Below are 15,161 nucleotides of genomic sequence, written 5' to 3'. Positions count from 1 at the left end.
TCAAGAGCTCGACCCATATAACATAAGGTCATGGGTTCAAGTCTTGTCATATCATGACACTAGTCATCCCAAGACGATCTAGACTATTGTCTCAGCCACTAGAGAGATACTCTCATGGACTATTCTTCATGGACACTGATGAGCCAACGTCATACGAAGAAGCTTCAACCACTTGGCATTTGGCGATGGAGTTAGAGATGAATTCCATCCAGCAAAATAAGACATGGGACTTAATCGAATTGACGAAAAAAGGATGTGCTCTTCCATGCAAGTGGGTTTATCGACTCAAAGATATGTCTAATTCGGCAAGTCCCAAATTCAAAGTTAGACTACTAGCGAAGGGTTTCCGGCAAGAATATGGCATCGACTTCGACAAATGTTTTTCACCAATGGTGAAAATGAAGACCCTTCAATTCTTACTTGATGTAGTGGCAACGGAAGATTTAGAGCTTATTCGGTTAGATGTTAAGACGGCCTTCCTCCACGACAATTTAGAGGAGGAGATTTACAGTCGGCCAAGAGCATCTAATCTACCGACTCAGGAAGAGTCTCTACGGCCCAAAGCAAGCACCAAGGCAGTGGCACAAAAAATTCAATGGCTTCATCCAGTCTGTTGGTTTCTGTAAGAGTGATGAGGACCACTTCCTCTTCTTGAAGAAAGCTCAAGATGGGTCACCCATCTTCTTCATCCTATACGTGGATGACATGTGCTCCTCTTTGACCGACATGCCGAATAGCTTGCCAATCTTGTTCAACAACCACGATTGAAGTTTGCAATGAAGAACCAAGGTCCGGTTTGACACATACTTGGAATGAATATTAGTCGGCTCCGGAATCAACGACAATTATTTTTGTCTCAAGCCAACTACATCATATGTGTCCTGGAGCGCTTCAACATGCAATCGGCCAAATCTACTTCAACCCCTCTCCCCTTTAGCCTTTGGCTATCTCAGCGAGACTGTCCAACATCCATTCTAGAGGGGGAAGATATGAAGTCAGTACCGTATGCACTGACAGTCGGCTCCTTGATGTACGCGATGCGATGGTCACGACACGGCCTGACATAGCACATGTTGTAGGAGTCATCAACAGATTCATGTACAATCCCGGCCAATCGCATTGGAATGCAATTAAGCATGTATTTAGATACCTAGTGGGCACATGAGATCTTGGCATCCTCTTTAGCCTAAACAAGAACTTGTGCATAGTCGACCACACCAACTTGAATTTTGTCAGTTGTGTGGACAACCGAAAGCCAACAATGGGTTAGTGCTTCAAATTCGGCAATGGAGCAATTTCATGGAAGTCATAACTTCTGAAGTGCATGACCACTTCAACCATCAAAGTTGAATTTGTAGTCGTGTCTGACGCGGTGAAAGAGAATCTTTGGCTCGATCGGGTGGCGTGTATGTTTCGACAAGTCGTTCCTAATTCGGCTCCAATTGTCTACAACGACAATGCAGGTGATGTGGCCTTGTCAAAAAACCCGGTTTACCATAACGCCTCCAAGCATATCGATGTTTAGTATCACTTTGTTCAGGACTATGTATCTTCAGGGGAGCTCAACCTCAAGAAAATCGTTGCGGCCGACAATGTAGTAGTTGAGATGACCAAATGTCTATCGGTTGACCGATTCAGGTCACTTCGGCACAAGGAGAAATCTATCTTATCAAGTCAAACAATAGAGATAACTTCGAACAATAAGCCTCGACAATCGATCCGGCATTTTCTCTCAAACCAGCTAATTCTGCCTTTGCTTCTCTTGGTCATCACCGATTCGGCTATGAGCCGATAAATCCTAGCATCTCTTTGTATATCATGTATCTCTTGTTTCATATTACACGCCTCTCCTTAGTGCATAATGACCGTATTCACATTGTCCCACTTGGACAGACTAGGTTTAGGACAATTATGTAAATATGTCAAAGGGCAGTTGCCCTAGCCAAGTTAGTATATAACTGGCTTCGTAACCTAGTTCATGATGATATTAGTGTCATTCTTGTATTGTAACGTATGGAATAAGACTGTTACATTGTGTGCCTCTTTGTCTCTCTCTCTCACACACACACATTCTATCTCTTTGATCTTGATCTTTGTTAAGTTGCCTTGATAATCTTTGTCATCAACGGGGAGATCTTCATCACATAGTGTTGTTCACATTCCACACTGATAGCTTACGTCTCCAACAATATTAACTCTTGGAGATCCCTAGCACTCCTTTTCACTCGATCACACAAACTATGTATTAATGTTGCATAATACAATCAAAATCAGCCAAACATAAAGGCATGTAAGGTATGTAAGGAATGGCTAGTCTAGGATGAGTATTACTTGCTTTGTACATGCTCTAGATCAATGCAATTCATGAAATCTATGATGATATATTAAAAGGGGGTTCAAAGTATGAATATCCCTTCTTAGGAAGGAGACATACATCAAGATAACATTTGTATTCAAGTCCCATGGGTCAATATTGGCCTCTCTATGGACTTCAAAAATACCTATCTATCTTAATCATATGCATCCTTGTACCTACCTATGATACATGCTTGAAACTGGCAATAATTCATTAATATCACATAATGTGCGAAAATAATTATTATACAAGCTATAACAATAATGTGAACCTATAGAAATGATACGTTGTAGATAAAGTATATAGCTGAACAACATATCAAAGATAAAACATCAAAAGATGCAAGAGAAGGGGCTTGATTTATCTAAGATATATGTGCAAGTGCACATAGGATTAATGATAAATGTAATCATTAGTAGGAGATACATAGATAGATCGATTTAATAATCATTTTTGAAGGTGCAACATGATCTATGAGACTAACAATCTAATAATTTCACGTAATATAAGTCAAAGTCGGTAGGGACTCTTGATATTCAAGAATTTTACTAGTGAATGTTGCAATTTAGAGTGCACCCTTTGATTATTAGAGAAGTTTGTGCAAGGGTTGGATTTGGTCGAAGATGTATGGAAAGAATGGTTGAATATGATCAAAGTCAAAGAATTGTATCAGAGTGTGATACTTAGACTCCCAAACTTGTTTCGGGCAAAATGTGCATAGTTCACTATTCTCATCACTTGTGAGTTATGACCCACTGGCCCATCTCACATCATAGTGAGTGTTGACTAAATCATATGGAAGCAATGGTTCAAATGGTACATGATGTGATGTACTCGAACATGTATTACTTTATGTCGTTTTCCCATTCAGTAAAGAATATGGTTTTGTAGTTGGGTCTAACATATGTAGTATAGTGTGTGAAATGTGAGCCTCCATATTTTCCCATGTCATGATATTTTGGCATTGCAAAAATGTCTTATTCACAAAGGAATCTACTAATGCTTCATGAAAATTTATTTATGTTACAAGTTATCTTCCAAACCATGTTTCCATATCTTGAATCTGACCCTTTGACTCCCCATAGTTCCATCATTGTGATCTATCTATCTAGCATATTGCTTCTACCTCAATAAGAGACCCTACTAGAATCCAAATGGCTAGTTTCTAGCCATATCTCACCATCTTACACTTGTCTTATTTAAAATTACTTAAAAACATTCGTCAACATGTGGTTTTTCCTACGTACACGAGTTATGGACGAACATCACCCTTAATGTTCAATTATTATTGCAATCCACCAATGAGGGGATGGAAAAGCGAAATAATTTGTTACTATCACCACACACATGCAATACAACCAACTTTTGCCCCTCAACATATAGCATCTCTCTCGTACTCTCTCAATTAGCGTATAAATGTGGAGGCTCACACTTCACACATTATACTACACATGTTGTGACTAATTACAAAACCATATTTTTCGAGGAACGAGGAAATCCTACACATCGATACTTGTTAGAACTTAGAACCCATCTTGTTGTCTGCTATCCGAACCATCGCTTATGTGCGACTTAGCTCACGCACATTTGTTGAGCGAGCAAGCTCAACGTGGGCTAGAACGGCTGAACAAGCCGAGAGCCGAATCGGGTGAAGACCGATCGACTAGGCCCTGATCGGATCTAGAGCCGGATCGATGAGCAGATCCATACAGACCCAATAGGCCGTTAGAGGCCTACAATCCTAGATTACTAGGAAGTTATATTCCTAGGAGTCAGTGTCAGTTGTGCAGTTATGAGCATTTAAGTATTTGTCTGTACTTTAGTCAGTCCTTTATGGACTTGTATAAAAACTGCTCTCTGAGCACATTTGACTGTACAGAGTGTTATTTTGAAATCAAGTTTTCTATGTTCTACTCTCTCTGCCTCTCCCAAGTACTTTATAATCTCTGTGTGTTCTCCATTGATTCTCTATTTTGTTTCTGTTGCTATCCAGTTGAGCCAGTTGTGTCTATTTTAGTTTCCGCACGTTAATCTTCACATTGTATTAAAGGAGGGTTGAGAATTCTTTGTTATCGACAACAGTCATAACATAGACAAAGCCTAGACCTCGGTAAGAACATACTTGAAGAAGAAAATGGACAGAAGCATGGCAAGCTCCCTTCCAACCGAAAAGCTCAATCGGAGCAACTACACATCTTGGTCCTGCTACCTACTTGGGCACAATTATTGGAGCTATGTGTTGGCATAAAAGGATGACTCCTTCCATTTTGTATCTTAGTGTGAACACGTCCAAATAGTTAGGCCTTAGTATATAAGCTCTAACCTAACATTGTAACGATAATCTTCTTGAATCTCTGAGTGTAGAGTTACAAAGAGAGAACGAAATAACAGAGCTTCCATTAAAGCTTAAGAGTGTGTCCATCTTCTTGCCTTCATTCTTTCTGTGTTGTTTGTTGAGCATAGTTTGATAGGCCCTCATACATACTTCCACACATTTGAACACCAAAACTATCAATTGGTATCAAGGCGACCTATTATTCGGCGACAAATAGCAGAAAAGTCAAGAAGAGGAAACTCCATAGCTGAAAGAAAAGACTAGGTCAGTTAAATCTTACTTCCAAAAGGAATATGGCTTCAACATCTGGTATAGGAGTTGAGATCCGAAAGTTCGATGGCAAAAAAATTTCCCTATGGAAGGAGATGATGCAGGATGTACTTATCATCTGACGTCAAATGGGGGAAATATGGCACACCAACAAGCCTACCTCGATGACACAGAAGAGTGGTTCTCACTGGACAAAATAGCTAGGTCGACCATTCGTATGCATCTGGCTGAAAACGTCTATTTTAGCATGGCAAAAGAAACAACATCGTTCTCATTGTGGGAGAAATTACAAGCCGTGTATGAGAAAAAGTCCTCATCTTCAAAACAAATATTGATCTGGGAACTATTCAACATGAAGATGAGAGAGACCAATCTGGCAACCTCCCACATCAACACCTTCAGCCAAGTGTTATTTGAACTCTCCTCCCAAGGGATCAACTTCGAAGAAGAATTGAAAGCCCTAGCCCTCCTATCGAGCTTGTCGGCTAGTTGGGAGGTATTCTACATGACATTCACCAATAGTTGTCCAAATCTAAACTTAGATGAAACAATAGGACAAGTCCTCACCGAGGACATTCGGTGAAAATCGATGGGACTCACCATCGACGAGTCTGTTGAAGCTCACCCCTTGACCGAGTCGATTGACCGAACCAGTCGATCAAGAGAACAAGCTGATAGTCGATCGAGAATCAACAGAACCGGTTGAAATCATAGTCGATCGAGAATGAAGGGAGATCGACAACGGTCATAAGTCGAGAACGAATCAGTCGGGCGAATTCTACACCCATTGCAGAAAAGCCGGTCATAATGTTTTTGACTATTGATCAATCAAGAGGAAAGAGCGTGGTATGCGATCCGAGCGGAATCGAGGACGATCCAACTCGAACCACTCTCCAATCGGCAATAAAATCAATGTTGTCGACACCCAACCGAGAGAAATCCTCTCCTTAGAGGACTCGATGATCGGAGAAGTCCTCTACAATGCGCAAGACACACATACATGGTTGTTGGATTCTTGTGCCACATTCCTGTAACCTCGAACATCGAATGGTTTTCGAACTATTTAGTCGACGCCAACAGCATAGTCCAACTAGGCAGAATAACAGGAATTGGCTAAGTACCAATTTAATTGTCAAATGGCAACACGATAGTCCTGCACCAAGTCTAGCACGTTGTCGTGAAGTACGAAAGCTTCACATTAAAAGTCTATAATAAGATAAATACGTAACTAAAATAAAATAAATCTTGATAATGTTTTATATATAAAGATAATATTAACAACACACTATGATAATATTATATATTATATGTAGAGGCAAATAATATATATATAAATAGATAGATATATTATATTACATGAACAAGAGAGGACTTGAACCAATAACCCCACCCTATGACTCTCAAATCTTACCATTTACTCTATACTAGTAATATATATAAAATAAAGCATACTTTATATATAATTTATTACATAAAGGATTTGCTTCATGATATAAAAATAAAGTTGTATTCAATAGTATTTTGAGACTCAAACCCACAACCTCATACACCAAAGTCAACACACCTACTATTAGGCTAGGTGCTTTCTCTTTAAAATTATATTTTCATGTTTATTGTTATTGCATATATTGTTTCATACATAAAAGCTCAAATGAGTGAGATGTTTATCATGCATCACATGCATGTCTTGTACCCTCCAATGCATCATATGCATGGGGGCACCTATTTAAAGGGTGAAAGAGAAGATCAAAGGGAGATATGTATGAGATATCAATCAAATTATGTATTACATAAGAGATACCATAAAAATAGAGAAAGAAGGGAAGAAGTTTAACATAAACGTAGAGCTCTAACTTGGTGGTCAACTCTCAACAAGAGGGAGGCGGTTTGAGCCTTATCTTCATCAAAATATTGAAGTGAAGATTGTAGTGGTCTACGATCAAGAAAGAGAAGAGCGATTACCTTGCAAGACAAAGTTCGGAGGTTCAACAACGTGCACAATCATTTTGTAACTCTTTCATGAAAATGATTATAAATTTTATACACTTTCTCATATATTATTTTATATCTTATCTTGTCTTATCTTATATTCCTTAAAAATCCTATTTTGTCATATCTTATTGATCTCTATTCACTCCATCTCTACTCTTTCGTCTCTTCCGTCCATAATCTCAGTGAATCCTTCCTCACTTTCACGTTATCCTTTGTTTGCACAACGCTACGCTTCTCAGTGAGCCACGCCACGACAACGTACCCGCACTAAAAAGGAGTTTGGCATGTTAGCCGAAGACGGGTACCCAACGACTCTCAATGAGTCAACATGGATGATTAGCTGAGGAAATCTGAAGATCGGAAACGGACACAAGTACAACAACTTGTATCCAATAATGGCGATCAATCCTGAAGGGGCTGTGAACATAGCCCAATCAACCGATCAGAACATATGGCATGGCCAACTCGGCCATATGTCGCAAGTTGGACTCGATCGGCTGATGACGGACAGGTATATTCCGAAACTCCAAGCAAAGACGGACTTTTGTGAACATTGTCAATACGGGAAATAGACCCGAAGTCCGCACTCTCCCCATTATGAGACGATACGACAACCCCTAGAGTTGATCCATACAGACATATGTGGGCCAATGCCCGAAAGATCACTAAGAGGCTCCTGGTACTTCATCACCTTTTTTGATGATTGTACATTGAAAGCCTGGGCCTATTCAATTAGGTCCAAAGACGAAGCACTCGAGGTCTTCACTCGGTGGTTAACTGAAGTGGAGAACCGATCAGGATACAAAGTGAAGACACTCTGATCCGACAACGGAGGTGAGTACACTTCCAGAGCCTTCAAGCAATACTTGTCCAACAAAGGGATCCAGCATCAAAAGATCGTTCCTTAGACACCCATGTAGAATGGAGTGGCAGAACGAATCAACCGAACAATCCAGGAGAGGGTGGCGGCAATGCTCCAACAAGTCGGGACTAAAGCTAGAGTTCTAGGCCGAAGCATTTCAGATGGCAATTTATCTAATCAATCTATCACTGGTGAAAGCAATAAGGCTCGAAGTGCCACAAGCACTAAGGTCAGGAAAACAACCGACCTACAACAAGCTTTGTATCTTCGGATCCGAAGTCTATGCATTCATCACTAGGGAGAAAAGGACCAAGTTGGCACCCCATGTGACAAAATGCATATTTCTCGGTTATGAAATCGATGGGGAGTTCGGATACCGACTATGGGACCCAAAGAACCGGAAGTTGTTCTGGAGCAATGATGTAGACTTCAATGAAGACTCTATTCTCTCTAAGTGGAACCAACAGAAAATAGTGGACAAAAATGTCTCTTTTGAAAACCATGGAAAAGTTGTAGAAAGACCAAGCCACCGGGCCGAATTGGCGATTCGACAAATAGTCAAAATCAACCAAGCCGATAATTCCCCTGTCGACTCCGAATCGGCAAGAGGTCCAATAGTCGACATTGATTCGACTAAGAGATTGACCCGAGATGACGCAACCAACAAGGTGCGAGTCGAAAATGATAGAGTTGATTCGACCAATACACCCAAAAAGGCTAAGGAACTGAAAAACCGACTCTAGTCGGCTAAGTCTCCGACTACTCGGTCAATCAATCCCAAAGAAGGGGAGGCTGACGTGACCTCACCAAAATCCTATTACAGGGCGAGTCATCCTGAAGGACTCATAAATCCGGACGAGTCCAAAGGCCGTCAGAGTTCTATCAACCAGGCCTGAACTACGTCAACTACACCGATGTAGGCGAACCAAGCACATATGAAGAAGCTAGAGCCACATTAGATGCCGACGCATGGCTACAAGCCATGCAATCCGAGATGGACTCAATCAAAAGGAACAACACATGGCAATTGGTCAAACTACCAACTGGAAGGAAGTCATTGCCATGCAAATGGATCTTCAAATACAAATATGTATTCGACTCAGAGAAGCCCAAATACAAAGCTCGGCTCGTCGCGAAGGGATTCAAACAAGAACACGGAGTCAACTACGATGAGATATTTTGTCTAGTAGTCAAGATGACCACCATTCAGGTCCTACTTGGGATCGTGGCGATAGAGGACCTAGAGCTTGAACAACTAAATGTTAAGACGCCATTCCTACACGGAGACTTGGAGGGAGACATTTACATGTCTCAACCGGCACACTTCATGGCGACAGGGGAGGAAGGTCACCTCGTATGTCGATTGAAGAAAAGCCTCTACGGCTCAAAACTAGCATCGATGATGTGGTACCAAAAGTTTGACGGCTTGGATACAGTTGGTACGACTATGACACATGTCTATATACTCAGCAACTGGCCAACGAGTCCTAGATCTATCTGATCCTATATGTCGACGACATTATGATTGCATGGAGCAATCAAGCCGAAATCGTAAACCTAAAGCGGAGTCTTCACGACAAATTTGCAATGAAGGAACTCGGACAAGCCCAACACATACTGGGCATGAGGATAGAGTTAAATCAGACAACAAAGACTCTTTGATTCTCCCAGTCCGACTATATTTGTAAGGTGCTAAAGCGCTTCAACATGGAGAATGCGAACCCGGCATCGACTCCACTACCGATGTTGATTCGACTATCGGATAGAGACTCTCCTTCAACTAATAAGGAGAGAGAGCTTAATGGAAAGAAACCTATTGAGAGGACAAGCTCAACATGATCTGGATCGGTATCCGGAATGGAGAACCGGATTGGTCTCCAAATCGGTATCCGGATCGGAGAGCCGGATTGGATTGTAACTGATAGACCGTTAGAGGCCTACGACCCTAGCCTAGTACATAGGCATATTTTTGGGAGTCTGTGTCTGATGCTCAATACGAGCATTAAAGTACTTGTCAGTGCTTTAGTAAGTCCTTTAAGGACTTGTATAAATAGTGTTGTTAAGCACATTTGTATGTACAGAGTGTAGAGTGATATTTTGGAATTGAGTTTTTTGGTGTTCTGCTCTCTCTGTCTCTCCCGCGTACTCTCTCTGTATAGCATTCCATTAAACCTTCCTTTTGTTTTCTATTGCTATCAGGCTGAGCCACTTGTGTCTACAAGCTTCTACACATTCACTTTTACATGGTACCAAAGTGTGAGGGTTGAGAACCTCTATTGCCGACAAGCGACCTTGACAAACAAACCCTAATACCTGATAAGAATAGACAAAGGTGTTGAGATATCAAGCTCAACTAGTTTAATCTAGTTAGTCAACACATGTAACTTAGTAGTTACCTAGATCGAATCTAGTTAATGTGTTGACCTTAAGCCTTTATATAGGACCTTGTACTTAAGTGGGATATTCTAGATCCTCCACTCCTTAGTACATTTAATGTAGGACTTACACATAAGTACCTATGTTCTACCCACACATGTGCACCTTTGCACATGGGTTGTATATATACCTCATTGTGGGTATTTTTGTATGTTGATGACATTTTTCAATATAGTCAATCATCCCCCATTTATCTTTGTGCTCATAAGTGTAACTTCCTCTCTCTCTCTCTCTTCCTCTCACACACTCTCACGTGCATATCATACTAATCTTCCACTGCTTAACGTAACCATATAATTAGTCTCTAATTAGCCTTAGTTAATTACCTAATTACTTAACAAAAGGAAAGAATGGACAGAGGAATGACGCTCGCTTCAGACGGAGAGTCTTGACAGAAATAACCACGCATCTTGGTCATACAAGATGCACCAGTACCTGCTCGGACACGGATACTAGAGCTATGTCGAGGGAGCGAATGAAGTAGCGCCGAAGCCGGCACACAAGGACTTCCCGGCATGGGAACAAGGAGTGAGCAAGGTGTTGTACTACCTCACGACATGTGTGCATGATCATATGCTCGACTACATCAAGGATGCAAAAACACAGAAAGAAGCTTGGGAAAATTTGAAGAAGATCTTCATGGCAAGCACCATGGCCCGGAAGTTGCACCTCCGGCAAGAGCTCAACATCTAGCAACTAGACATGTCGGTTACTGACTATGTCCAAAGCTCACTTCGTGGTACGGAATCCAAAGCTTTCTTGAAATCAACAAAACAACGATAAAGTGTTTTTCCTTGTAGTCGATTCTCTTCCATGATTAGTCTAAATATGACCAAATGATCCACAATGGAGTTTTGGTCTAAATCTTGCTTGCCCAAGTGCTCTTTTGCTTGTACTTTCAGCCCATGTGCTTATCTTTTGCTCCATAATAATGCTATATAATTTAGGAGTAGTTGAGCTCACCATTAGCTATATGAGAGAGACAAAGAGACAGAGAGAGTATGTGTTGGTGACATGGGGGCATATGGAGCTAGTCTCCATGTTTGTTTGAGAGAGTACTAAGAAGAAGAAGAAGAAGAAGAAGAAGAAGAAGAAAGAGTGTCTTCTTGTGAAGGAGGCGGAGGCTCCTCCCCACTAGGAGTCTTCAATCGCTCAGTTGAAGCCCAAACTGGTGTAAAGCCTTAATGGGTTTAGGAACCGGTTTGGTTTTAAGTTTGGAAACTCCCAAACCGGTAAAGGCTCTACCGGTTTGGTTTGGAGAAGGCCAAACCGATTAAGTCGAAACCGTAACATTCCCAATTCTGGACTGTCCCCACCATTCCGTCATAATTCTCTCTCTCTCTCTCTCTCTCCAAACCGGTTAAGTCGAAACCGAACCGTTCCCGAATCTGGACTGTCCCCACCTTCCCTTCGTAACTCTCTCTCTCTCTCCTGTGTGGATTTAAGAAATAGAGAGATCACTCTCTGCTCCTGCTCCTGAATCAGACAGAGACGTGGTAGTGGCTCTGCTCCTCCTCCATTTCTCTCTCTCTCTCTTCAAAAGCAGCCATGGCGGCAGCCTCTACCTCTCCATCTCCTTCCTTCCTCCTCCTCCTCCTCCTCCTCCTCCTCCTCCTGCTTCCTACTCCCTCGCTCTGTCAATCACCTTCCCCCTCCATCTCCCCATCGCCACCAGATTCACCTCTGCTGCCCCCATCGCCATCGCCATCGCCATCGCCATCTTCATCTTCATCATCCCCTGCATTCTCTCCCTCTCCCACCCCTAGAAGCTCAAGCCCTACTGACTCTGCACCCACTTCCGCATCTACCCCTACTACTACTCCCACTTCTGCACCTTCACCTTCACCTTCACCTTCACCTGCCTCACCAGCTCCTTCTTCTTCCCCTTCGGCCCACTTCGACTCACCTCCCAGCCCTCCGCCTTCACCTTCTCCATCTCCTGCAGATCGTCTCCGAACTCCACCGTCCTCTGATGATTTGAACTCTAGCAACTTTGCGTCTCATTCCAAGTCATCTCCTCCTCCTCCATCATCATCATCATCATCATCTGGCCTCACCGTCTCTCAGAAGTTTGGCATCGCCATTGGATCCATCCTCGGGATTTTCTCTGTCATCTTGATCGCCATCGTGCTCAAGAAACGAAGCGACAACATCAAGCGTAGCAGAGGACGCCTGATTAGCAACGACATGTGAGTTCTCTTCCATCTCTCATGGTTTGCTCACCTACATCGAGTTCCTGCATTTCATGTTTTAAGCTCCCTCCCTCCCCCATGGATCCAAAACGCAGATTCATGGAAAGAGGAGAGGGGGAGAGCTTAGATCTTGTGCATGCCTCCACTTTCTTTCTGTGTAACCCTAACTAACCAAAATTGTGGTGGTTCATGGCTTCTGCAGGTACTCACCGCACAACATTCAAATGGCAGGCTTTTGATCTCTCCCCAAGAAACATTTTCTTATTTTGTTTATTTTCCATATTGCTACCATGGAAGCTTGCGAATGACTGAGAGGAGTTAGACATTAGCTACGGAGGGGAGGGAGGCAGCTACGCCATACTTCTCTGATCAGAAACCATGTCTGATTCGATTGGAGCTTCCCATCCATGGTGATCTCGAGTTAGAGAGGCCTTCTCTTCTCTTCCCTGTCTCTCAAGGCATCAGATCTCCATCCATATCTACACAGACACACACCATTTGTTCTCCCAATTTCCTTCTGTTTTTGTTTTTTTTTTGTCTAACTACATTCAATATTCTTAAATCTCTTTCCATGTTGTTTCAATGTCTTTGGGTATTTGCTGTCGAAAAAATATAATACTAGTCAAAATAAACCTTGCCTTCTTTCAATACCAGTAACAGGTCTCTCACTCACTCTCTCTTGTGTTTTTTTGTTATAATTCCTGGAGATCCTCAATTCAAGTAATGTGTCTTTTTCTTCTTCGATTTGATTTCGATCCAAGAACTGGAATGAGCTGAGACCATATCTGGTCTCAGCTTTTGATCTCCATACCCACCATTCATGTGATGTGTATATTCTTGGATCGATCGACTGCAATAGCAAATGGCAATGGCAATGGCATTAGGTATCCAGAACCTTCGATCGCCCATACTTCACTTCTTGATCGAATCCTTGGGATCTTCTAGAACCTTCTTGATTGAATCCTTGGGATCGATTCAAACTCAAAGCTTCAGAATACTAATAGCAATTGCACACTGCATATTTAGGTATCCAGAACCTTCAGCGCCTCTACACTTCATGAGATCCAAGGAGGACTCAGAAGTAATTTCATCTACACATCTTGGCCATCACACGAGTTACCCATGACTTCAGAGAAGCCTCTTTCTTTTTTGGACTCTTCACCAATGCAAGGCACCCACTGTGCTATGCTAAAACCACATTAACTTTATTCTTTTTTAGGTGAGACCTTTTTAACCCTAGTGGTAAACCCAAAGTCTTTACTACTACTAGCCCAATTCACTCTCAATCTTGCTAGATTGTAAAATGTACTTTATCAAAGCTGCACTACCCTCTAGATGTGGATATTTGTGCAGGAAACAAGATCATGGAACCTTCATGTCTGTCTACATCCCTAAATGGCCCCCAAGCTGAAGTTCCCATCCAATCTTTAAAGTTGATTCTTCTATACTTAAAACAAAAAGCCGATTGTTGATACCGATATAAGTAAAAACAATGCTCGTGATTATCGCAGGTCAAACCTTGAAGTTATGCTTGATTGTGTTTGTGACATCAGACTCATATATATATATATGATATAACTAACAAAGATAGCAAAAAAGTCATTGCTAAAGTAATATTGGCAGATGAATTAGGAGCCAATTATTAAATGGAAGGGGGAGAAAGGTATCTCTACTATATCTATTTAATGCAAAGGTATCTCTTATCTATGTAGCCAATGTTAGTGTTTTACATGCATGTACTTCCCCTTTGTTAATGCAATGTAGGCGGATCTAGTTGTTGGCCACATCACACTCTTGTACTAGAGACAACCTACCTCAATGTGGCTGATTTTTCCACAATACTAGGAATCAACAATGGTTCGGTTTAGGCTTAACCGGTTTGGTTCGGAAAAGGCCAAACTGGTTTTAAGCCTAAACTGGTTTGGGGGTTCTCAAACCTGGATCGAACCGAACCAAACTGGATTGTGACAATACCAACATCATGTGTTGTTTTTCATGGTGCCAATACCAACATCATGTGACAATACCAAACTGGATTGTGACAATACCAACCCCCCCCCACCCCACACCTCTTTTGTGACAATACCAACATTATTGAAAGTCCCTAGCAACTTTCTATGCATTCTCCATTGTTTAATATTCAAATGGTAATCACATTGACCGATCTTTTTCTTTATCCATGACTCCGACTGACATTCAAGCTTCCTTGATCATGGCCTTCATTAAAGTGGGAGTAAAGCATTTGGTTGTCTATAGTTGAGGTCCTAAAGAAGGCATACCATTTGATTGTCCATAGCTTAAATGCACTTCATTAGGCATATTGTCAACATTGCCTTAGATGTAACTTCAATAGCCTTGTATGAGAAATAATTATTATATCTTTTTCTTCTAACTTCTCTCTAGGAATTGAGTTTGCAACCTTTCACATATTCATGATATATGTGGTGATTTCTTTTTCTCTTTGTCCTATGTCATTGGTGTTTCATAGATTAACTACAAAAGTGTCAAATTAACCTCTTCAATGTGACATATTGAGTCTTTAACCATGGCATCATGAACAACAGTGGAGCAACAGAGAGTCTATGTTGCTGAATATAATGTAGCTAAGTAGATTAAGTAAGATATAAAAGGGATAAACGATAATCAACTTGTACATCATTGGTTTATATAGGAATACAAATAGAAATTAGATCAAAGTAATGGTGTTGGAGCGTTTGA

General features: G+C 41.4%; 1 protein-coding gene across 1 annotated transcript; it reads left to right on the top strand.

Moving 5' to 3' along the window:
* Positions 1–11,755: 11,755 nt before the first annotated feature.
* LOC147859013 (uncharacterized) lies at positions 11,756–13,009 on the top strand. The gene is made up of 3 exons (XM_087325347.1): positions 11,756–12,440; positions 12,646–12,691; positions 12,730–13,009. The coding sequence occupies exons 1-2, from the start codon at positions 11,800–11,802 to the stop codon at positions 12,680–12,682; spliced, it is 678 nt and encodes a 225-aa protein (XP_087181473.1). The 5' UTR covers positions 11,756–11,799; the 3' UTR covers positions 12,683–12,691; positions 12,730–13,009.
* The last annotated feature ends 2,152 nt before the right edge of the window (positions 13,010–15,161 follow it).

This window comes from Azolla caroliniana, unplaced genomic scaffold (assembly GCF_043228905.1).
Source record: "Azolla caroliniana isolate FFs.n. ecotype wild unplaced genomic scaffold, voAzoCaro1.0.p SCAF_10, whole genome shotgun sequence".
In the NCBI taxonomy this organism is placed as follows: Eukaryota; Viridiplantae; Streptophyta; class Polypodiopsida; order Salviniales; family Salviniaceae; genus Azolla; species Azolla caroliniana.
Note: the sequence above shows the minus strand (reverse complement) of the source record. Positions and strands in the feature narration are given on the sequence as shown.